Source organism: Oncorhynchus keta, chromosome 9 (assembly GCF_023373465.1).
Source record: "Oncorhynchus keta strain PuntledgeMale-10-30-2019 chromosome 9, Oket_V2, whole genome shotgun sequence".
Classification (NCBI taxonomy): domain Eukaryota; kingdom Metazoa; phylum Chordata; class Actinopteri; order Salmoniformes; family Salmonidae; genus Oncorhynchus; species Oncorhynchus keta.
This window is the reverse complement of record NC_068429.1, coordinates 13,438,509-13,463,205: the sequence shown is the minus strand read 5'-3', so window position 1 is coordinate 13,463,205 and position 24,697 is coordinate 13,438,509. Positions and strand designations below refer to the sequence as shown.

General features: G+C 43.0%; 2 protein-coding genes across 2 annotated transcripts in view; one reads left to right on the top strand and one right to left on the bottom strand.

Moving 5' to 3' along the window:
- LOC118387281 (E3 ubiquitin-protein ligase MARCHF3-like) overlaps positions 1 to 24,697 on the top strand; it is a 441,656-nt gene that overhangs the window by 90,644 nt on the left and 326,315 nt on the right. The window lies entirely within an intron of this gene.
- The window catches only part of slc12a2 (solute carrier family 12 member 2), a 69,312-nt gene that overhangs the window by 24,588 nt on the left and 20,027 nt on the right, over positions 1 to 24,697 (bottom strand). The window contains exons 2-15 of the mRNA XM_052525214.1: positions 15,683 to 15,802; positions 13,032 to 13,107; positions 12,504 to 12,599; positions 8,622 to 8,761; positions 7,508 to 7,618; positions 7,141 to 7,249; positions 6,668 to 6,795; positions 6,397 to 6,481; positions 6,152 to 6,318; positions 5,778 to 5,885; positions 5,414 to 5,537; positions 5,082 to 5,183; positions 2,722 to 2,877; positions 1,314 to 1,413 (exon numbers count right to left, since the gene is read on the bottom strand). Of these exons, the coding sequence (XP_052381174.1) occupies positions 1,314 to 1,413; positions 2,722 to 2,877; positions 5,082 to 5,183; positions 5,414 to 5,537; positions 5,778 to 5,885; positions 6,152 to 6,318; positions 6,397 to 6,481; positions 6,668 to 6,795; positions 7,141 to 7,249; positions 7,508 to 7,618; positions 8,622 to 8,761; positions 12,504 to 12,599; positions 13,032 to 13,107; positions 15,683 to 15,802 (1,622 nt within the window). The remainder of the gene's footprint in view (positions 1 to 1,313; positions 1,414 to 2,721; positions 2,878 to 5,081; positions 5,184 to 5,413; positions 5,538 to 5,777; positions 5,886 to 6,151; positions 6,319 to 6,396; positions 6,482 to 6,667; positions 6,796 to 7,140; positions 7,250 to 7,507; positions 7,619 to 8,621; positions 8,762 to 12,503; positions 12,600 to 13,031; positions 13,108 to 15,682; positions 15,803 to 24,697) is intronic.

Genomic DNA, 24,697 nt, shown 5'->3' with positions numbered 1-24,697 from the left:
CCAGGACAAACGGCGCAGTCCGAACAGCATCCGTAGCGCCTCCTACAGTCCATGTGAGAGCGATTGAACAATAAAGCACAAGGTTGTTGTGTTGTGGCTCGGACAACGTCGACACAACGGTTGCATCGTTTTCTTAAAATTCATCTGGTTTAGCTCTACTGAAGCACTTTTCCTATATCAGTTTCTAAACGAGACCCACTGGGTCCAAACTCCAGGTAAGTTTAATCAAGCATCACTAGAATGATAGTACTAAAGCATCACATATCTAGTTAGCTAGATAAAAAGGCTCAATAAATGTGGAATCATTCTAAAAGAGGCCACAGCACAGTAGACCATAGTTGAGAAACGCAGTTCTATACCAATAGCCTAATCCCCATGCTCTCTACCGTGGCCTGATAATGACCGATGCTAGGTTTCAGAGAATAGATGGTTTAGTCTAGCTCCTTTGTCCTGAAAATAGATGGTTTAGTTTAGCTCCTTTGTCCTGAGGCGGGGGAGTGTGAAGGATGCCAATCATATGCCATTGTTGTCCCAGGTGTGCAGTTACACAACCCTCTCCAGGGGGGGGGGTGTGTCGTGCCGAGACCAAGAGAGGGCTCTGGCTGCAGCCTGACTCGACAAACAGCAGTTTCCTCCCCCGCTACCCCGTCTGCAGCCTGAGCCTACTGCAGCCTGAGCCTACTGCAGCCTTATCTGATCTATAAGACACAGTGAGCATGCGTTAGGGACGACTCGCCGAGCAGCATCGAACGGTAATTAAGTGAAGGAGTCGTCATTAATCAAATTTGCCAATCAGATACTTTTAGAACTAACAGGGCAACAGCCTTTATGACAATGTGAATGATAGAGATTTCCTGAATACAATACATTTTACCCAGTAAATATTTAACAAGTAACATAATGAAATTTAAAGACCGGGACGGACGCTGGTGGTGAAAATAAGGTGGTTTAGTGACTAAAGAACCTAGCCTTTTGGGCTCACGAGTGAAGCAACGGTCTAAGGCACTGCATCTCAGTACAACAGGTGTCACTGCAGTCCCTGGTTCGAATCCAGGCTGTATCACATCAGGCCGTGATTGGGAGTCCCATATGGCGGCGCACAATTGGCCCAGCGTCGTCCATGTTCGGCCAGGTTAGGCCATCATAGTAAATAAGAATTTGTTCTTAACTGACTTGCCTAGTTAAATAAAGGTTAAATAAAGGTTAAATAAAGGTTAAATAAATACGGGCGAGCGCATTTTGAAGACGAGACATACTTTTCCGTTGGTCTAAGAAGTGAAAGTGTGTATATGGGAGTGGGTTCTGTACAGTACCTGAAGTTCTTGATGTGGTCCTCAACACTGCTGAGATGCAGACTGTGGGTCAGGGCCTGGTGGTACGTCAGAGCCTGAGTGGAAGAGCCCCAGTTCACATCTGGAAGACAGGACAAACAGTCACATTCTGGAGTCATGACCCTGTATGGGTGGCCATTAAGACGGTCAGGCCACTGGAGCAACTTCCATGCAGTGTGGTACTCAGTAGGGATGCTGTGTACGTGTGTGTAGAGCTGTGACTCACCGTGTGAGTGTGTGTGTAAATCTGTGATGGAGAGCATTTGTGTATTAGAGATGTGTCAAATTGAGTGTGTGAAGCCATGTGTGTATTTGTGGGTTCATACAAAGCCTCTCTGTAGATGTCTATATTGGTGTCTGGTGCTCTGTTGGGGTTTCTAGCACAGGTCAGGTGTGTTTACCCAGAGGTCCCATATGGGGACCCAGATAGCCATCTGACCCCTGTGGGGACCTCCACAGCCAGGCCAGAGAGGCTGAGCACCAACACAGGCGAGGGCATGTAACAGCATGTAGCTGTTTCCCCACCTGCTGCACCCTCCCAGCTCTAGACATTTCAAAAAGGCCCCCATTTAATGTCACACTGCCTTGCGTGGGCGGGTAGCTTAACAGAACGAGCCAGCCCTTTGGCAAATCACCATAGAAACACCGGAGGGAAAGTCTCTTCATGTACTAGATAACATCACAGAAGGAACAAAAAGTTGTTCAGAAATCCATATGCGAATTAACAGACAATCAAAGTTTCCCACAAAAATGTTTGTGAAAATATTTTCTAACCTGCAAATGGAGCCACAAGCAACTCTTAATGCAATATAATATTGTGAAAAGCCAGTTCACTTCAGTTGAATTCAGAAAGTTTCCACAACCCTGCGTTTTGCTATAAATACATTTAAACCGTGTTGGCCTGGGCTGCACTGCAGCAGAGGGTGCATAACAAACACCTCATTGTGAGGCAAATGCTTACCACCAAAATACGTATGTGCATCAGCAATAAAATAACTTGAAATATCAATAGTGGGACCTGATTCACATTCTGTGTTCAAAGCATCTTTGGGCAACAAGGGACGGACTTCCAGTGCACTGTGCTACTGTGGCTGATAGAGGCTGACATTTCAGTGGAATCAAAAGAACTAGGCAATTATTTACGTTAAGTGGTGAAAGCATAATTTACATCGATTGACATTCAATAGGACCTCTTTCGGGAATTTTTTTTTTGTTGTAGGCTAATTCATGACAATATTCTGCTGTAGTTTGTAAAGTAAAATAACCGATAACCCACGACAACGATAATCCACATCAAGTTTCACAATGAGCACCTATCTTGGCAAAATAACACTAGTCGATGTTGAGGCAATCCAAGATGGCCGACTTGGCCTGTTGACGAGTCACTCACCTGGCTTCTTGTAGCTCACGTAGATGTAGAGGCCCATGACAATGACGTTGGTCATCAAGGCTGCCCACCAGTTGATGACGAACATGACCACGCAGCACAGCACGGCTCCGGCCAGGGACACCCACATGTTGTAGTACTTGAAGCTGGGGCGCCATCCTATGGTTCAGCGAAACGTTAGGTGGACTCCCTTAGAAGAACCCTCATAACATGCACTTGGGGGGCCAGCCATACCAAGGGGTGACAGCATATGACATTTGTCCTTCTTGTAAAAGACAGAGGGGCTGGAATGGGTTATATAACCAAATTTAAGGAAGAAAATGTGAACTTGAACAGAGGTAGAATCCGAAAGGTTAGATCAAATCTGCCCCTCATGTCTATGAAGAACCAGTGACTCTATGGCGAGCTGCTTACCATAGCTGAAAACTCTTGTTAATTTACGACTTGCATTATGTCTTCACATACATGGTTTTAGTGAAATTACTGAATCATAAAAAAAAAAATGGAAGGCGGCTTAATATGGCAATGTCACTGAATGAATAAGAGCATGGATATGCACTTGGATTAAAAATGGAGTTAAAAATCAGAGTTAGCAACCAGTTAGAACATTGTAAGAGAATGTTACATCCACGGCTACTGGATGCCCATTTATTGGGTACTAGAGACACTAGACCAGTGGGAGTTTAGTAAACTGGAACAATGGGGCACAGTTTGACTGTGTGCACGGTTACACAATGACAAGAACTACAAAAAAAACAGGACCTAAAGGGTACATTGTTTGTGACGTCATTCTTTGCCACATTACTGTTTTTACACGCAGTCATGGGAGAGAGACAATGGGCTAGAGCCAGAAAAGAAGGCGTTAGACATTGCCAGTTTGAGAGTTTCCAGAGGTGAGAAGCCAAGTGTCTATTGCCTTGCCTTTGGTGAGTCATGTACCCTTTAAGTCTGTGTAATTTAATGGTCTGTGCGGACAATGTCAGAATTAGATATCAACTCTACCTTCTGTTCTCCTAGGGTTTTTTGGTATTAAGGGAAAAACAAACGTCACTTTATACAACGACTGCTGAACGATACAACAGGATAAAAATATCACATTGAAAATGGTTAATCTGTTTCTTCCATCTTCCATGATTTCGACTAGGCATTTAAAAAAAAGAATAACAGTCAATCTAAGCAGAGATCTTGATTTCTTGACACCGTTAGACTGACAGTTGAAACTGAGTGGACGGCGTCCATCTTTGATCAACCGAGTGCAAATTAGTGACTGTCCCATTATGCCCAAGCTAGCTTCAGTACTAAACCCCATCCTCTGATTTGTGTCTGTCAAACCTCCAGTCAGACAAGGGTCAAATCCAAAATAGAGAATGTGTTACATTGAATAATAAAGAGCAGCAAGCTGCTTTTCAGCAGTATTGTTTTCAGCCAAGTACAGTATCAATTGCATAATATTGCATGTGTATTATGAGTAATTGAGACATTCCCATTTATTCCAAACTACTTTCCTAAGATAAAGATCACAGTAGCCGTTACTTAATAAAACAACTCGCCGGATATGAAAATGTTCAGATAGGCATGTCATTACTTAAGCTGAGTTATTTGGGAATGGCAGATTGATAAGACTCTATGCAAAACATACCACTGGTGCCATGCATATTAAACAAGTCCTATTCAATGAGAATCAGAGTTAGGACTGCCCTATCTCCCTCCACAATGTCAAGAGTCTGCCTTCAAGATGATTAGTCAGTTCCTGGCCGTCATAGAAAGGCTGTGCCTAGCTTCTAGGAAGAGCGTTCATGGAGTGCTGTGGAAGTGTAAACAAATGTTATTTCTAATTCTATAGTTGACATCTGTTTAAAAGGTATTCCTGGATGAGCCATTAAAAGTGAACATAACAACAAAAACACTCCACTGGGTATGATGTCTTCGCCATGTGGCCAGCCTCTACAGTAAATGGAACGACAACTTGAGCCACCATTGCATGACTGCATTGAAGTGGTTTAAAGGGAAGACTATTGTATGCCTTGTACTGGAAATAATTAGTGTGGAAGTCCTATCATTTCCTATTAAATCAAGTATTTAAGCCAGAAGGACTTGTGACCAATGACTTAAGTTAAGACTCATGACTTTACTCTGAAAGTGGAAATCCGCAGTTGAAACGTTTAAAGCGTTCTTCCCACCCGTTTCGGTAAAAAGCTGTCCAAAAACTGCAGATTGCCCCTTTAACTAGCAAATCTAGGAGGTTTCTTCAGCAAAGTACCATATTTGTGGCTATAGTCAGGACCTTTGTGGCAGTTTTTTTGTCGTATTAAACCTCCGGTCTTCCTGCATATATAACTTTTCCTCAGGTAATGAGGCCTTACCTGGAGAGTTGGCCAGAGAGGCGTGGAACACAGAGAAGTTGATGAGAGCATAGGAGGCCAGGAAGAAGTTGGAGATGATGGGAGCGATAATGTTCAACTGGGCTAAAATGAAACAAAAACATGGCTGTTTAGATTAACACTTTGTATATGTTCATTGGCAACTGTCCATAGACATTCAATAGTGCTCTTTAGGTAATTGGCTGTCCCAAACAGGACAGAACTATACTACTGAATGTCACACTACATACACATTCCTGACACACTACAGAAATTCGTATTGTGAATAACAGTGTTGTCATTCGATGCAGAAACCTGGATAGCGTACTACGTACCAATAAGGATGAAGGCTAGAGCGATGCAAAACGTGAGAATGTAGCCGCGGAGGGGCTCATTGTTCTTGCCGTAGCCCTTGGCAAACATCTCCAGGCCAGGGTAGATGTTGTCTTTGCATAAAGCCTGGAGAAGGAACAAAATCATTGGAATTGGACACTGCTATACTAATCAGCGGATAGGACCCTAGATAACGAAGGAACATTGGGATACGAGAGCACAATCTTGCCTTTTATCTGCGTCTATGGGACAGTAACTAACATGACACTGTTAGTATTTCATACAGTATGGATAGTATAAGCATAAACTGACTAGCAGGGACAGAGGAGGGAAGTGGTATCTGGGGAGGGTAGTCTAGGGACTCACCTGGAATACTTTGGGGGCGCTGACCAGAGACGCCAGGGCAGAGGACAGAGTGGCGGAGAAGATCCCGGCGGTGATGATGGGTCCGAAACCAGACACGATGCTCATGACCTGAAGAAAAAGCATGTGAAAGGTGAGATGTAAGGATTGGAGAGAAGGAGGAGTACCTAAATTGGAGTTTATATACTTGTGGTGGAAACATGTTTTGTCTGAATTCAGCTGTATTGGCCCTCTGGGAAGAATTCAAATTGGTTAAGCTTCCATAGTGTCCTTAAGAGTTTTTTACTCTGAGAATGAGAACCTAACACTACTCAACTGTGATATTGCTACAAAATGGCTAGCGTTCTAGGTGGGAAACGGCACACAATCAGACATACCTGGAAGTCGTTCTGGAGTCCATATTTGCAGTTGTACAGGCCGTCGTCACTCTTGCAGGAGGAGAAGTCGTAGCCGAACTTGCAGGCGGCGTCGGTGCAGTTAGACATGATCTGGGCGCTGCGAGTGTCGTTGTCGTTTCCTGTTGCGTCTCTCACGATGCATGAGCCTTTAATGAAAAATACAAAATGTCAAACTTTGTCTCTGTTATATTTATTTGGTCTTGTTAGGGGCGAATACCACATACCAGTAGAAATTGCAACACCCAGGTAGACAATACCGGTGATAAGAATGGCCAAGAGTGTTCCCCTTGGGATGGCCAGTTGTGGGTCCTGTGAATATAAATAAATGCTTAAGTCTCCAACATAGATTTCATATCAAGTCACACACACACACACACACGCACACGCACACGCCATTTAAATCAAGACAATATAGGGGTTCCATTGACTGTATATGAATTGAGGTTAGTCTTTTGCTCGTTTGTGATGTCTTTTTAAATAACGTGGGGGTCTTACAGAAAGGTCTCCTGAGATGTTGGCACCGGCCAGAATGCCAGTGGCTGCAGGGAAGAATATGGCAAAGACTGAGAAAAACGATTCTGTGCCCCGGAAGTCCGGACCCATGTTCTCCATCATAATCCCACCTTAGAGTGAGGGGGAGGGGTGAGAGAGAGGGGAGGGGAGGGGGTTAAGCAAAACTGAGAATGCTGACAAAGCAAGCAGTGTGTATGTTCGGACAGTCAGACTCGATCTCAGAGCTGGGAATCAGGCCGCAAAGTAAATTTCAAATAATCGAATTGGTTTGATTTTGTGATTTCAGCAAAAACATCTCTGGCACAATTTTAGCCAGTGCTCATGACTTCAGAATCATTATAGGTCCACAATCCAACCACCGCTACTGTGTCAATGTAATAGTCTTTGACAGTCTTCTATTTTGTTTGACAGTCATGTCAGTTTGTGTTGTGTAAAGGGAGAACCAAAGGCCGTACTGTCGTAGCCGAAGAAGCCCTGCGACTCCTTGGACTGGAGGGGGATGAAGGAGCCAATAAAGTAGTTAAAGATGGCCGTGATCAGAACAACCAGCAGGAAAATCTGAGCCTGTGGACAGAATGAACATATGGACAGGTTAGCTCGACTTTCACCACACCTCCCAACTCCAACTAGCACTAGTCACATGCATTAAATCTAGCCAACTGCACAGCACACATCAATGTCTGCATTCACTCAGTCTGGAAGGAATTCCACCAACTTGAGGCTCAACATCAGAGACAAGTTGTAGTTCAATATCACCTTAAGTTCTAGATAGTCGCAGTTTGAGAGCTCTATTCAATCAAACATAGTTGTATGTTATCTTACCTTGGCCTCCCATTCCATTCCTGCCACGGAGATACCCAGGAGAAGGATGACTGTGATGGTTCCGACAATTCGGATGTCATTGATTTCATCAGTCATGATGCAATCCATGCTCTGTGAGAAATTACAGGAGAATATCAACTTCACTGTCAGGCCATGAGGTAGGAGAAATCCTCTCAAATTCATCCCTGGCTTTCCGCTGTTCAGATACTTTGTGATAATGGCCATTTGAAAAAGCATTGCAAATATTTTGCTAAAGTTATTTTCAACAGCTTTACAATTTAATACTTAACTCAAAATAGAATGTACAATGCAACATACAGTAATGCCAAGACTGTGCAAAGCTGTCATCAAGGCAAAGGGTGGCTACTCTGAAGAATCTCAAATATATTTTGATTTGTTTTACACTTTTTTAGTTACTACATGATTCCATGTGTTACTTAATAGTGAAGACATCAAAACTATGATTCCACAATGTAGAAAATAGTAAAAAATAAATAAAAACCCTTGAATAAGTAGGTGTCCAAAATTTTGACTGGTACTGTACATTTAGCAACCACTTTTAGAAAGGCCCAAAACATCAGACCTCATTTTACTATAGAGCACTACTAAAACACAAAACAAATTCAGGTCTGATGAACAGAGAACATTAAACTCTAATCCCAATGGCATGCTTCAATCAGCAAAGCACAAAACAACTAACCCTCGTCTGTGACTAAGGACTGACCAATAGGCCATGATTGTACCGCGCCAATCTTTGGTTAAAATACTTGAAAGACCTCGGAAGGAGAAGACTCATTATTACGAATTTTGCATGAGCCATCCCTTAAAAATAGCATGGGTTTTCAGTCCTCCATGCAAACAACCCAAGAATAAAACATTGAACAACATCATGAGAACCAAAGGCCAATTAGATTAGGCTTATTGCAGATGTTGAAACAATGCTCCAAACGGTAGGCTCGGTCAACATGGACTAAATGAATCAGCAAAACCTTCTGAGTAAAAAACCAAAGATGTCCCCAGAAAAAGCAATTAAAAAACGCCTAAAAGAAAGTATTGAAAGAGTGAAAGAAACGTAACTGTCGATGACGACATGGGGAAAGATTCAGTGACTTACCGCAAGGAGCTCCACAACGGTTTCGGCAAAGCCCACCACGTACATGGCGACGGCCACAGCGTTGGCAAAGGCAAAGATCAAACCGATGGAGCCGCCAAACTCTGGGCCCAAACTTCTTGATATCAAATAGTACGCCCCTCCTGACAAACAGACAGGCAGATGGACAGACAGTTGGCCAGATGGACATAGCATTTAAAACTGGGTTTCATTTAATGTCTCTCATAAAAAGGTTAAACACAAATCGTTTAATCAAATAACTGTCATATGTAGGCTAGCCTATTGCATTTTCCTACATCAGTCAAACCTTGGCTGCAGTGCAGCACACTCCTCTCAACGACACGCTTAAACCAACATACCAGCTCAAATGAGAGTGGAGATGGTAGAGTAGCTCCAAGATGGGAGATTAAATGTGTCAATTAATTTCGCTGCCAGATGAGTTCGTAGTGCGGCAGGCTGAGTGGTGTTCCTCGTTGAGCTCTCTTTATGCCATGTCTCTGCTGACAGCTTTGGAGAGCACTTCAGGTGCTCCTACATACACGAGTGGCAGGAACCAAAACAACTAATCTCTGAGGGCATGAGCAGGTAGAGAAATTCATGTGGGATCATGCTTGATTTTTTTGCTGGCTCTCTTCGTTCCACTTAAATCAAGTACACTCTAGCATCAAAGTCAAATTGCAAAACCCTTTTCCAGAGAGCACATTTTGATTTGCCCTTTTGAAAGGGGCATTTTGATATTGAGAGACCATTTGGAGGGAGATGTGGGAATAACTGGAATACTTGGAAAGATTAGTTTGGATGGGATTAGAAACGTACACGTTGCTGTGATTAGGAGTATTACAGTAAACCCTACGAAAGGCATGTGATTTCAATCTACTCTTGACACTCATCACAGTGCACCAACTTCACCCTGCTAAAGCAGGTGCAGTAGCAGCAGGGGGGACGTTCATGTTTGAACACGTTACAGATATTACCAAGGGGGGAAAAAGGTTTTAGCATTCCACCCAAGGGTAATGGATTAGCCTACTTCGAAAGAAATCAATTCAGAGGAGGAGCTGATGGTTACTGTGCTGTTCTAAACAAAAACGGGCACTATATGGAGCCTCCCTTGCTGCCTGACGCCAAAGACAATCGGACAGTGGTAGACATCAAATCTTATGAGAATGAATCGAATACGCGGTCTCCAGGAGGAATACCCCGCTGAAAACACCAATATCCTTTACTACGATATAGTTTCCTCACTAGGATATTTTAAACAAAATGGAATCTTTGGTTTTCCCTTGCCCTCACAGAGACAGCATCCTAATATCCATTTCAGACCTCCCTGCCAGCTCTCAGTGACTTGAGGGAGAACCACTGATTTAGAAACACACTATTGAATTTCCCCTCATGCTGCGAAAACTAGGAGCAATGTGCGGCCAGTGTTCCCCCCCCATCATTTCATTCCACTCCAAATGAACCAGGGCACATCTCATTGAGGTCCTAAGAGAATACATCTTTAGTTCCGTGGATGAGGGAAGTAAACGATAGCCAGGTCCAGCTGGTAAAAATCACACCTGTAGAGGACACCTAATTCCATATCCAAACGCAGGAGACTAAGCAAATGTCATGTGAGCCGGCCACTGCTCTGCAGGTTGCATATTTGAATTGATTCCAGAGAGGAGTTCAATGTTAAGTTTATGGGTAGCGTGGGAACCCTCAGCCCAATTTATCCAAACATGCCAAGAAAAGGGAACAAAACAGTACTGTAAATCAGCATAATGCCACCTTGAGCAAGTCATCAGTCAATTATTATGAGAGACGAGGGTAGAATTAGGATTGCAAACCTGAGCACTGAGCAGATTGTTGGCACGCCCTCTCTTGAATGAATATAAATTGAGCTGCAGTATTAATCTATTGGAGAGAGTCTCATTTCTGTGCACCAGTGGCTAGTCGAATGTTCAGAAGAGCAGAGGTCAGACAGAGCTGGTAAAAACAGTAAACTGGCTGGACTGTAATAGCAACAATGACAGTCTTGTAGTCCTGGTTTCTAACAACATGCCCTTGAGCTTTTTGATTAAGAGTTTGTGTTTTTTGTTATGAGTCCATAACATTATTATGTCTAAGGGCTCTCTGTTCAAGAACCAATAACAGCTATCAAATGTTTGCTTTGAAGATTAAAGGCAACAACACACCTGCAGCCATCGACACCTGAAGAGCTACCGAGTCACCGGAGATGATCAAAGAAAGACTTGTGGCCATTAGCAACAGACATTAATTAAGTCTACGCTGATGAACATCGGCCAGGTGGGGTGGGAGAGGCAGAATAACGGTGTTGCCCTTCCCATGACCTCCCAATCAGCCCACTGATGAACGCTTGGTGAGCTCCGATTACACTAGGCAACACCGGGCCAGAACGTTCCATACACCCAATTAAAGCCACTCCACGTTTTCTTTATCCTCTGTTAATGGTTTCTCATCAAAGTGAGGAATTCACATGGAGTGGGCTTGGAAAAGAAAAACTGTTTCTGTACTTATATACATTTGACGCATGCTCTGACACTCCGGTAGATGTGCATAACTTGACTGGAGGACTATGATATGATTGGACGAGAGAAGTGATTTGCATCAGAATTCTAGCGAAAGAGAAATCAGCGAGTCATCAGGCAAGTCATTATTAAATCTGGCAGAGGCACTCAGTCAGGCTCCTGTTGTTTGCAATATCCTGACCTTCCTCAAGGTAAAGAGATTAGCGAGTGGAGGCGATGGCATATCTAGGGCCCGGGGAAGGAGGGAGTTCATTAAAACCCAATGGTTTTGGATGTTAAGGAAAATGTACAGTGAAGTTGTCCTTGACTTCCGAGGGGCAGAAATTTGAGCTGATAATTAAAGAGAGAAAATCAGCTTCCTCGGGATGTAACAAATTGAAGGAAAACAACAACGTCTGGACTTCCATTCACAACTATTACCAGCTATGAAAATGGACCAATACTAACCGAATCACCTATATGTTGTCTTGACGAAAGCATGTGCTAATGATGCAGAGGCACACTCGCACGCCACTATTCGTAGTTGTTCTGCTCTTTATTTTTATTTATTTTACCCTTATTTTACCAGGTAAGTTGACTGAGAACACATTCTCATTTACAGCAACAACCTGGGGAATTAGTTACAGGGGAGAGGGGAGATGATTGAGCCAATTGTAAACTGGGGATGATTAGGTGGCCATGATGGTATGAGGGACAGATTGGGAATTTTGCCAGGACACGAGGGTTAACACCCATAGTCTTACAATAAGCGCCATGGGATCTTTAGTGACCACAGTCAGGACACCTGTTTAACGTCTCATCCGAAAGAAGGCACCCTACACAGGGCAATGTCCCCAATCCCTGCCCTGGGGCATTGGTATATTTTTTTAGACCAAAGGAAAGAGTGCCTCCTACACCACTTCCAGCAGCATCTGGTCTCCCATCTCCCAGAAGCAAGCCAGCAGTGGGATGCAGGGTGGTATGCTGCTGGCTAAACCTCACAGCTGTATCAGGTGGACATTTAGCGGAGGTAAGATACATAGCCCAGCTCAACTCACCCCAGGGCACCCGGACTATACCTGGATGAAACCCTGACTGCATCCTGAAGCCAGAGTGAGTTATACTTGCCTGCACTGCAATGACTATACCTGGAGTGTCAGATTTATTACACCATCAGAGAACGAGCCTTCCGTTACACAGATACTACTACATTTCATGATACATTAGCGATCCATGTTGATTTACTCATGCATTTTATGGTTTCATAGAGGGATGAACATGTTAACTAACTAGTCTTATAGTAGAGATTAGGCTTGGAAGAACTGGGAGTCCTTGGGGGTTCTTTGGAAACACACTTTAAATATGCAAGTGTTCATACCTCCTCGTACAAAGCCGTTGGTCGCAATCGCTGAGGTCGAAAGGCCGGTGATGGTGGTCACAACTGTTGCCATGAGAACGATCACACAGGAGAGAACTGTGAAAGAAAATGGAGGTCATGGTTGATTAACAAAACAAATACAAATATCAGCATTAACATTTCTACAAACTTCTAAGAGGCAAATAACTGCAATAATGAGTAGTCAATTATCTGCTTGTTGAGGCTTTCCCCTCTCTCGCTCTACCTCTCCAGGCATTCACACATTCTGAGAAGACCTGTGAATAGTAGCGGCGCCGCTAGAAAAACAAGCTAGTGCGTGACAGTTGACTGCATATGTCGCCGTGTGGCAACATTTCACATCTGGACGGTGAATGGTCGAGAGGTGAGGGGAGGAGGGATGGTTGGGAAGGTGGGGGTTTGGGATGAGGTCGTGTGTGAATAAAACTATTTTTTATTTATTTATTAATAAATAAAATAAATAAAAAGTAATTCACATAGACTCCCAAGCTCAACTCCAGGGTGTCTTACCAATTCCCGCCTGTCCCACGATCCATGACATGCGGATGAAGAGCATCACGCCCCAAATGTTCAACATGCAGCGCACCTGCACAGAGGAAGGGGTGGCAGTTAGGACGCATGACAAGTAACGTGAACACTTCACTCAGCAGAGAGGTTTCCAATAACCTGGTCTTGAAACATTGCCGGTGGGAATCCACTGATTAGATGTCCAAGACCCGGGGCCCAGCTTTTCAAGTTATCGGATAGAATTAAATGCATTGAAATACATTGAAAAGAACGGGAGTACCATTCAAGTCAATGATTTCTATGCATTTAACCCTATCCGATAGGCGAAATCCAGATAGATAGGCTTAACTTTTGAAAGACTGATGAGGATTCAATCAAGGTTTGAACCGAATGTTAAAGGGCAAGATTCCAAACCTAGTGAAAGCAGCAGTTCCGCCTTGGCATCTACTTGTCTAGTCAAAATTGCTACAAGCACCAAGCTTGCAATTTAAGGTCAGAAGAACGATTCAAACAGGGATTAAAGTTCTGATATAAATTGGAAAACTTTGGACAACAATGAAATATATGATATTAAAATGTTGATATGACATGCTAAAATAAATGTTGGCCAGGCTTAGTCGGGCAGCCACGGCTGATGTAAGTTAAAAATGAAATAACTAGCCTATTCAAATCACTGTCAACCTCTAAGAACATTCATTAATATCTACCACAGTTTTATCCATTTCAAATAAAAATCATTGACCATGTTTCCATCCACAGTAAAGACCTAATAAAAAAAATTGACAGCAGTGATGGAAACAGGAAGTTTTGTGTACTTTTATAAATGCCGAACAATTTGTTTGTTCGACATTGTGGGATCTTTTTTTGTCAGTAAAATTAATGTGGGAAATGGCAGTGGAAAAGTCACTTATGTGCAAATATTGATATAATAACTGTTATTTCGAAGTAAACTTGGAGTCATGCAATAACATGGTGTGTGGTCCTCCCACTACTGCTCGGGAAAGCATGCAGTTCATTAGCCTATAGATTAAATACTTTATGATGAACATCACAGGGTGGTGAAAGTGCATGGTGATGAGCTTGATGCTGCTTTCCAATAAATAATCAAGGGTCTAACTCCGGCGACGTGATGCTCGAGGGTCTAACTCCGGAGACGTGATGATCGATGCTTGACAAATAAAAATTATCATATCCATAACAAACTCATCATGTAGACTAGCCACCCCAAGAGCCTAGCCACACTGTATCTGCAAGCTGTTGGCTAGAGCACAGGTGCCAAGACCAGAGTAGACACTTTTGATTCTTAACTCAGTCTGTGACAAAATTATCAGTAGAGTTGAAAATTGAGGATGTAGTTAAAAGCACTGTAGATTTTGAAAACTATGCACTGACAAGTAGCTACAACAATGTTTCCCCAAACTCGGTCCTGGGGACCACAGAAGTGCACGTTTTTTCTTTTTTCTTCCCCTAACACTACAAAGCTAATTAAAATAATCAACTAATCATCAAGTTTTAATTATTTGAAATCAGCTGAGCAAGGGCAAAAAACAAACAAAAAAAAGTGTGCACCCTTGGGGTTCCGAGGACCAAGTTTGGGAAACACTGTGCTACAATCATGCCAGATGCTCACACTAGAGCAGGGCTGTCAAACTAATTCCATGGAGGGCCTAGTGTTGGCTGAGTTTTGTTTTTTTCCTTTCAATTAAAGCCCTAGACAACCATGGTGAGGAGAGTTCCTTACTAATTAGTGACTTTAATTTATCAAACCAAGTACAAGGGAGGAGTGAAAAACACTCGACCCTCCTTGGAATGGGTTTGACACATGTGCATTAGTCTCGGAAACATGCTATGGCCTGGACAGACCTGGAAGGATTCAAATCAGCAAAAGCAATTCTTGCTAGAATCCTGTAGAGTGTGATCGACACACACCTCAGTTTGTTTGGTGACATGCTCATGTAATCTACCACTTGTTGAGGTTCCTCTTTAACTGCAATAGGAACTAATACAAATAAGCACCCACACAAAAAAAGGGGGGAGGCAGCCACGGGACTCTTATAGTCCAATGATAATATGTGCATATTGAGATCTGAATTCCAAATAAAGTTTAAGTAACCACCTGGGAACTTTATACTACAGAGGCTAATTGTGGGAGGAATTTTCTGTACTTTGAATGGGGGGGCTTCTTGCGGTCAATTTGCAGTCTAGAAATGATTAGCATTTATGTTCCGCCCCCACCCCGTGCAAACATTCGCTCAACAAAAACATTGTCCCGCGTCTGAATCTAGATTATCCCTGGTCTATGCCATTGAACATTGTGTTCAAGAATAACTTGAGGACACTGCATTCCCTGCAATGTCAGGACTAAAAAGAGAAGTGCTTATGCGGTACCAATTGTAGAGGCAGAAATTTCACATTGGTCCTCTGTAGCTCAATTGCTATAGCATGGCTCTTGCAACGCCAGGATAGTGGGTACAAGTCCAGGGACCACCCAGGCGTAAAACATTTATGCAAGCATTACAGTAAGTCACTTTGAATGAAAATGTCTACTATAAATGAGAGACAGACACACACAGATAGTGTCACATAACAAAAAGGTAACCAGGGGGACAACGCTCTCAGGATGTCAAAGAGACGAGAGTCGGTTGACTACTCACCAGAACCCCTTTGATCCATCCGAACTTGACTGCTCCCTTGGGCTCGGACGCCTCCTTGGCTGCGGCCTCCTCGGCCGGGGTGAGCTCATCCCCGTTGGCGAAGCCATCCTCAAACGGCTCCTGCAAACAGAACGAGACAGACAGGCTATGGTCAGCACACAATGGAAAAAGACCCTTATTAAAGTAAATGTGCAAGTTCACACATCTGAATACTATTATCTCTGAATTAAACGGTTGTTCACCCATGTTCATTCATCTCTATGAACAATCTACAAGATCTTATTTTGCTCTTTATCCGACAGAGAAAACTCCCCAGCTCTCACACACACACACACACACACACACACACACACACACACACACACACACACACACACACACACACACACACACACACACACACACACACACACACACACACACACACACACACACACACACACACACACACACACACACACACACACACACACACGAGATTAATCTGTGGTTGTATTGGCTGGAGAAGGTCAAACACAGGAAGCATCCCTGCAGAGACAATGCCGTGAAGTGGGTGGCTGCCTCACTGGGTTGGTCTCTCAGTGCCCACCGCCCCATGCTGTTCCATCTAAGTGGCCCAGGACGCCCCCAGCCTGCAGTCCCCCCAGCCCACCCTCACCAGGGACAGCACAGGAGAGGAAGCCACGCATTCAAAAGCCTTTACAACATCCCATCCCTGGTACTCCCCACCTATTAAGGCAGAAATAAGGCCCAGAAAAAGAGGAAGCTTGAAGACAGGATCTTTAAAAATATATATATTTTTATTTTTTAAATCTGTCTAGACTTCCTGCTTTACGGGCACTGAACCAAAAGTTGACCCCAAACAACATATACACATGTATAGTGATTAACCCAGTCGCCACCGGCAGTGTGGAAAAATAAGTAACCATCGACTGCATGCAAACGTCCACCCGGCTACGCGCACGAATGGGTATTGATGTTCTGCCAGCGTTCGATACACCACCCAGGCCCAGAGAGGGCCAGACACGGGTCCGCAGTCTCCATTTCAGGAAGATTGACACAGGAACAGGAGATGAGGTCTGGCCGACGTGACAATACAGGGCTTGTTCTCGTCCACGGTCCTTCATTTACCCAGGATTGGCATTCCAAGGCCCACAACGCCAAAGTCAGTTGTCGTACTGTGCCTTTCGGGCACATTAGAGGGTGATGAGAGACGACGTGGAGAGTGTTCATTGAATGTATGGATGACCTTGGGTTTATTGATAGCCCCAGTCCGCAGGGTGACCGTGTTACATGACAAAACAGATACAGGCTGGCTGATACAGCAGGGGCAATGCCCTCAGTGTTCAGTGATAAGGACAGGGATGTTCACCCCGCTCCAGGCCCTAGGAGACCGACTCATCATGCTATCTATCGGATGGTCAAATTTATTGGCCAGCGTTATGGCGTTGCAGAACAAAGCGCCACCATTCCATGATCATTCATTTAATTTGTTTCAACTTTCATTCTGCCCATCATGTGCATAGTGACTCACTTAACTGTTTTGGAAGGTACACTACTATAGCTACTGATCGACCAATGCAGAATGACTTTGCACTTTTTCTACATGTAAAGATCAATAGATGAGATGACACTAGATGTGGTCTCATGTAGATGAGTCACTCACAGCTCTCAGGACAAGTGTGTCTCTAGAGAAGGTGAAGAGTGGAGCTTCTCCTCCTCCTCACACCCTTCCCTTGGGGTTCTCTTGTCCTCTTTCTCAGCATTATGCGCTCCTCCTCCAACCCCCCCCATCCCCTTTCACTCATCTTAGCAACCGCCGGCTGATGCCTGAAGTAACGCAGTGCTACACTCAGCCACTTAACAGAATAGCCTACCAAGTGTTTGTGTATTATTTGATGGTAAAGAGGATTCTGTTGGGAAGCTCTGACACCATCAAACAAAACGTAATCCTCAGTTTGGGTTTTGTGTATACAGGAGATTAAACGGGTTCATGGAAGGATGAAACTAATGGGGGGAAACGTCACCATCTACTCTAGCATGTCGGGTAGGTAAATTGATCGGAGGTGTGGCTCCATTACAATAGATGTATAAATAGGTGTGTAAATTATAAAAGAGCACGGCGCCTCTGGCATGTACCCCAGCATGTGACGGGGATGGGCTGTGTAGAGGGAAGGGTGCTCAGCTTTGCCTCGCCAAGGCCATCTGTCAACAAGAGCTCCCTGCCTGCGTCCCCTAACAATGACTCAGCAGCTTCGCTGGGGTCTGGCAGTGGCAGGTACACTGGGCTATTGAGGGAGGTGATGGGAGATTCTAGGAAATTAAAAAAGGGACGGTATTGTCGGTTAGGGTTGTCAACGCTCTTCAGTGGGGGACCCGTGAGTCTCTGCCAGGGGCATGTGGGGACCATGTGTGGACAAGCATCGGGAGGGTGGGATGAACAGCAAACACATTGAGCTAGGAAATAGGTCTCTACTACTGCCTCAATAGGTCTGTCTAGTCAGACCACTAAGTATCCAACCTCTTCTCAAACAAACTAGCACTTCTCAGCTATGATAGCAGTGAGACTCTAATTTGACAGTCCCAATTCCCAGCTCACAAGGAAGAAAATCATGAAAAGTTATTGTAATTTGCTCTCAACACAGGAGGAAGGGAAGATCTGGAAAACAACCAATAGTATTAGGTCATGGATAGACCAACAATAGATTAGCTGCTAGTGAGGGGCAAGACCCAGAGCCTCAGGAAGTGAGTCATGCATCCCATCTAACTCTGTCTCTTTGTTAGTCAGCAGCCCTCGGGGCGTCTCGGAGAGTTGACTGGGACACAGGAATCCTCTGAAAGTCGTTGAGCAGGTAGGCATGACATAATATATATATCTTAAGCGGATCAGCAGCTTAAAAGAATACCCATGTTGAGACATGTCAAGCTCATGTCAGCAACCCACTGTTCAGAAAAAAGATGCACATCAGTAGTCGTCTTCATCTGACTGGGACCAGGGATTCTTGACTGTGCAACATACAGCAGTATGGCATTACTCCGCCTAGTGAGTCTAAAACAAGTCACTACAATCTACAGGAGGTTTTAAAAGCAGGGAAAGAATTCACACATCTAGAACACGTCCTCTAATCACTTTTGGCATGCTCACGTCCTGAGCCCGAGAGATTACTAGCACAATGTTGACCAGGAGTACAGTCTTTAGAGCTAAAAATGACCTTGTCAGTCACAAGTATGTGTTTAATGTTAATTAGTCAATTACCCAGTGCCTTAAATTAATAGCCAATGATGATATCTTGGTAGAGCAGGTGGTCAGTGTTAGTTACAAAGATGCTTACTTTATCCCTGAGCACATTATAGGCTAATTCTGTCCTAATTGAGCATTTCATGTGAACAGTCATCCCATATGATTAGGGCTGACCCCATTTAATAGACTGGTCGATAGGCTATTAGTTGACCGAGATTTCTTTAGTCGAGCAGAAGCAAAAGAAAAATGTTGAATCATGGTGTACAGGACACCTGTCTGATTCTCACCGGTCTGAGTGGACTGATCCATTGTGGATCATGGCACAGTCCATCACTCAAAGACATGTGGTACTGAAAATGTATATGGTTATATTATGTAAGAACAATGGTGCAACACTAATAAAAAATATTATTTCATAACAAGTGCGCTTTGTCTCGCTTTGGATTGCCAAATAAAATGTGATTCATATTTTTTCCCCATTCACATTTTCAAACAGTCCATTTATATTTTCCAACTGGGCTATACATTTGGTGGAGTTTCTCCCCCCCTCGCCTGAGTAGCCTCGTTTCACTGCCAAAAATAAAATGAAACCATCTAGGTGTTCAGCAAAATAACAACCCAATGTCAAATACAGATAGCCTAGTCAAATAATGAACATCCAATCACATTAACCGTTACTTTCTTAGCGGGAAGACCACTAACGGTCCGTATGTAGCTGCTGCTCATGTTGGTATCTGTACTGATGGCGCAAAAGCCATGACAGGGAGACATAGTGGAGTGGTAACGCGCGTGCAACAGTTGCTCCCGACGCCACGTGTGTGTACACTGCAGCATCAACCAAGAGGCTTTTGATGCCAAGGGAATGCCTGACGTTTTGGACACTACAGTGAAAATGGTTACCTTTGTTAAAGCAAGGCCCCTGAACTCTCGTGTACAGTTGAAGTCGGAAGTTTACATACACTTAGGTTGGAGTCATTAAAACTAATTTTTCAACCACTCCACAAATGTCTTGTTAACAAACTATAGTTTGGTCGGTTAGGACATCTAACTTGTGCATAAAAAGTAATTTTTCCAACAATTGTTTACAGAGATTATTTCACTGTATCACAATTCCAGTGGGTCAGAAGTTTACATACACTAAATTGACTGCCGTTAAACAGCTTGGAAAATTCCAGAAAATGTCATGGCTTTAGAAGATTCTGATAGGCTAATTGATATCATTTGAGTCAATTGGAGGTATACCTGTGGATGTATTTCAAGGCCTACCTTCAAACTCAGTGCCTCTCTGCTTGACATCATGGGAAATTTAAAAATATATCTGTCCTGATATCCAGAAGCTATTTTTTTGCAGTAAGATACAGTTGCAGAAACATTATGTACAAAATAAGTTACAAATAAACGCTTAAAAACCCCCACATAATAGCACAATTGGTTGGGCGCCCATAAAACTGCTGCCATTTCTTCCGGCGCCATTCATGTATTGCGTATCTACAGGAATAAGAAAGATCTTGCTTCTGTTGCCCGTTTGTTTAATAACCTACTGATTTCCGTGAGCACCAAGCTTCACATAACCACGTTAGATCAACAATTACAAATTTAGCGGTTTTTTTTTATCTTTGCTTTGCTGTAATAAAAGGCTTGACAGAACACTCTTCAAAATTGTCCAAAAATATTTATAATAACCCTTTTTCTTTGATCATCATTATAATAAATAAGTAATGTCATTATCGTTAGTGAGCTTATATTACAACCTTGTATAACCACCATCGAGCTGTAGGCCTAAGAGCACGTCCTGTTTAGTCTTCTTACTGTACTTAGGCCTATATTATTTCAACATATAGGCTACTGTATCAATCATTCATTTGTTCATGTCATCACATGAGTCATTCATGATTTTAAAATAAATAAATAAAGCGACCCTTGAATAATTAGCATAAACGATAAATAAACCCTTCAATTTCAGATATTGCATTCACAAATGAATGCGTCCGTTTTTAGTCTTTGCTGCAATAAAGGCTTTAAGGGGGGAAAAAACGTTACAGACTCTGGTAACTTATCATTTATTTAGTGTTGTTTACACTGTTCCAAACAGCCAGGAAAATTATATTGTAATCTAACAGCACCTGTTTGGCACACATAATATGCTTGCAGCACCTTACCTTTTTCTTGAGCTCCAGTATTTTCCAAAACTAGTCAAATTTATTCCACACATCTGACTTTCCCTTTACCTCCTGAGCAACCAGTAAACATTCCAGCGTTCCTAGTTCAGTTTATTTGGCACGTCCTCTGCATCGACGTGTTAGTTATCAATAAATTGGTTGTGATATGTTACGCTATAGGTCAGGCTCTATTGGTCACATGCATGCGATGCATACATGTCACAAAGAGAGCAAGGGTTGAGGGAATGTTTTTCTTAAATGAGGGATTTCAGTAACAGAACTTTTCAGTCAGAAATGGCTGTAATTATGTTGCAGGTTTAGCAACACCGACAGCGCGATAAACACTGATGTTCTGTGGTGGTCGCTGCAGCAGGGAGTGCGAGCGAGACAACGGGTGCTAGTCACAGTCACTGGCTGTCTAGTATTATCATTTTCTTTTTTAACACAGAGCAGCAAGTCTGAGCCCGGCCCAACACAATTAAATTAATTGCGGTCGTACTCCATCTAGTCATGTGTGTGCGCAATGTTCCCTCTAAGCTACACACTAGCATGCCAAGACTACCGCGCAGCTCCCCCTGGGACACGCAGAAGAAATATCAGCCCACGAGATTTAATTTAACTCTAGAAAGTTGTGTTCACTGTTAGTTGACACAATAATCAATCAATGTTTCCATTTACAGTGGCAATTGTGATCGAATCAACGCAGTATTATCCTTTGCTAGTTCGTGAGTTATTAGCCCAGTTATAGATCATTTGTAGTCAGTAATAGGGGAGTGATTGCATCTTACAGGAGCACAAAGCGAGTACATTTATAGACATCTTTGAAAAGCAAGTCAGATAAAAAGCTTCTTTTTTTTCATAAAGGGGCAGTGTTGCATTTTGAGACATGTTTGAATAAGCTAAGTAGTCAGAATGCAGCATCATGTCTGATTCTTTGTAATAATTATATGGATATAATAATGCATTTTATTTTGTATAGCCGTTTCTTGCATCAAACATTTTCAGTCACCTCCTTGTCTGAAGGACAAACAGGTTAATGTCAAGCCATACATACCTCATTGTCTGAAGGACAAACAGGTTAATGTCAAGCCCTACATGTTTCCCTCCCAAAAGTCTCATGGAATGTAGGCCTACTTTGAATACCACACATTGACTGCTACTGTAGGTGGAATGATAGAAGAGCTCTTTCCATGTTAAAATGTTATGGGATTTTCTTCATCGTTTTTGATGGTAGGCCTACATTATGCTCAAATAGCCACAGTAGCCTACTTGGTCACTTAAAATGAACTTAAAGTGGGTACAGCCTCAATGTTCACAGTAAATGCGTGGAAGTTGCACAGAATTTTCACAACGTTCAAGTTTGCGCTCGGCAGACCTGAAATTTGCTCAGTGCCGAACAAAATGAGGGAACATTGATCAAATAATTAAAGGCACACAAACAGTGCGCTTAAAACACCCGACAAGCTCAGTGCATATAGTTGATTTGACTGAAAACATATAGGGTGTCTATATATGGAAAAATACAAACATTTTTTACAAAATCGATTGGTCGAACCAATAATTTATTTTTTGGGGTCAGGGACAGCCCTACATATTTTATTTATTCCTCTTACTGGTTTATCACATACATACATACATACATACTGTTCAGGGTAAGGCTTCTTGTTTTACATTCCCCCAAGAGCGTGTCAAAACCCACTGGCAAAGTGATAGCCTGGTCCCAGATCTGTTTCTGATGTCTTGTCAACAGATCTGGGACCAGGCTAGCAGAAACAGATCTGGAACCAGGCTAGCAGAAACAGATCTGGGACCAGGCTAGCAGAAACAGATCTGGGACCAGGCTAGCAGAAACAGATCTGGAACCAGGCTAGCAGAAACAGATCTGGAACCAGGCTAGCAGAAACAGATCTGGAACCGGGCTAGGAAAGTAATACTGTATCACTGGAATCACCCAGGGGTTTTGACTCCCTTGTAGAAACAAAGCTGGGTCAAAAGGAAGTCATCAGATAGCCTAATAGCAACAGAATACCAACAGAATACAAGTGTATCAACACTAGAGTTGTACCGTGAAAGCAACAGATGAGGTCACGTGTTGAACATATTGTAGCCAAGACTGGAGACAATTATATTTGTATAGATTGGCGGGGTATGCCTATTTATAGAAACCAGATTGAAGGTGAAAATTCACTGAATTAATCAGTGTTTGTGAATCTGAACTCTGGCTCCTTAAACCTTCAATACATGTTTAATTCCCATGACAGACTGGGTAAAGCTTGTTCTGTGCTCTCATTCGCTTCCTCCCTCCCTATTTCCCCTTGAGTATTTATGAAGAAACAGAGGAAAATCTCATTCCTTCACACATGGCCGTTATTTTTTTTAAATGGGCAAGCACCCCCTTGGGTGCTCTGATATAAACAGCATGTTTTTCCTAGTATTCTTACTACAGTGCATGTTTGTGTATGCTGCAGACTTATTTTGGTAGCTAGCTAGTTACCAAGGGAAGAAAATATCAAGGGATTAAGGCGCATGATGTCAAGGAGATTGATACTAGAACAGCCTAAACATCTAAGGGAGGACCGTCAGGTCAAAGCAACTATTTCCCCACAATCAAGTGCTGCTCGATGATAGAGGTGTGAAAAGGTTGTAAATAGCAACATTAAAAACGGAATGTTCTCATCTAAGGAAAGGCAGCAACCACATTTAAAAGGATAGCTTTCTGGCCAGGCCAAAGACCTAGCCAAGGAGTGATATTTAAACAAACTTATATGCCTAAAGGATGGTGCATTACCCATGTTGCTTGGAAACCAGAGGTAGCAGCATCCATTTGCATGTCACAGTGATGCCCATGCCTGCCCAGTAATGAAAGATAAACAGTAATCTGTTTTTTTGGCCATCAGTGGCATGAACAGCTGGGTGACGACAGTGTTCATTTAAATAAAAAAACAAGTGAGACTGGGTCATGTTATTGGGGCCATTATGCAACATAGTAATCAAGGTGCTCTTGCGTAACTCCAGGGAGTGGCTCAGCTAGGCTACTTTTTGGAGGGAGAATTTGACAGTAACTTCATCCTGCCCAGAGAAGAGAACATACTAACCCCTGTCCCACCACAAATGAGCGAGTTGACCTCTCAGGTCTGGGGTACCACATGAGGCCCTTTCTCACGTGACCATAGGGCCACACATACCTCCTATGCAGAGCTCTACGCTGAAATGTATTACAACAAGCATATGTGCTCCTACATTGAAAAATGTAGGAGCACAATGAAAAAAGAATTGAGAGCAATTCCAAAACACAGGGTAAAGGTTCACCAGAAAAAAATATTTTTAAGGTGTAGCCTACTTTGGGCCTATATGAATCCTAGCTACTTTTGAATCACATCTCCTGAAGAAGCTCTCTTAACTGAGGTCCACACTCCAGTCGGTGGTGGTAATGCACCTTTAAGTTGGTTGCCAACTACCATAAAGTCCACAGAAGAAGACTAGAGGAGCGATTACTAGAAACTAACTAGGTTTCCACTTTTATCTGTTTGATTAATTGTCGAGAACAAACAATTGGTCAGAATTCTACAAAGATCCAGAAAAAGGACCTTGTGCATTTCAGGTAAAATAACTCTG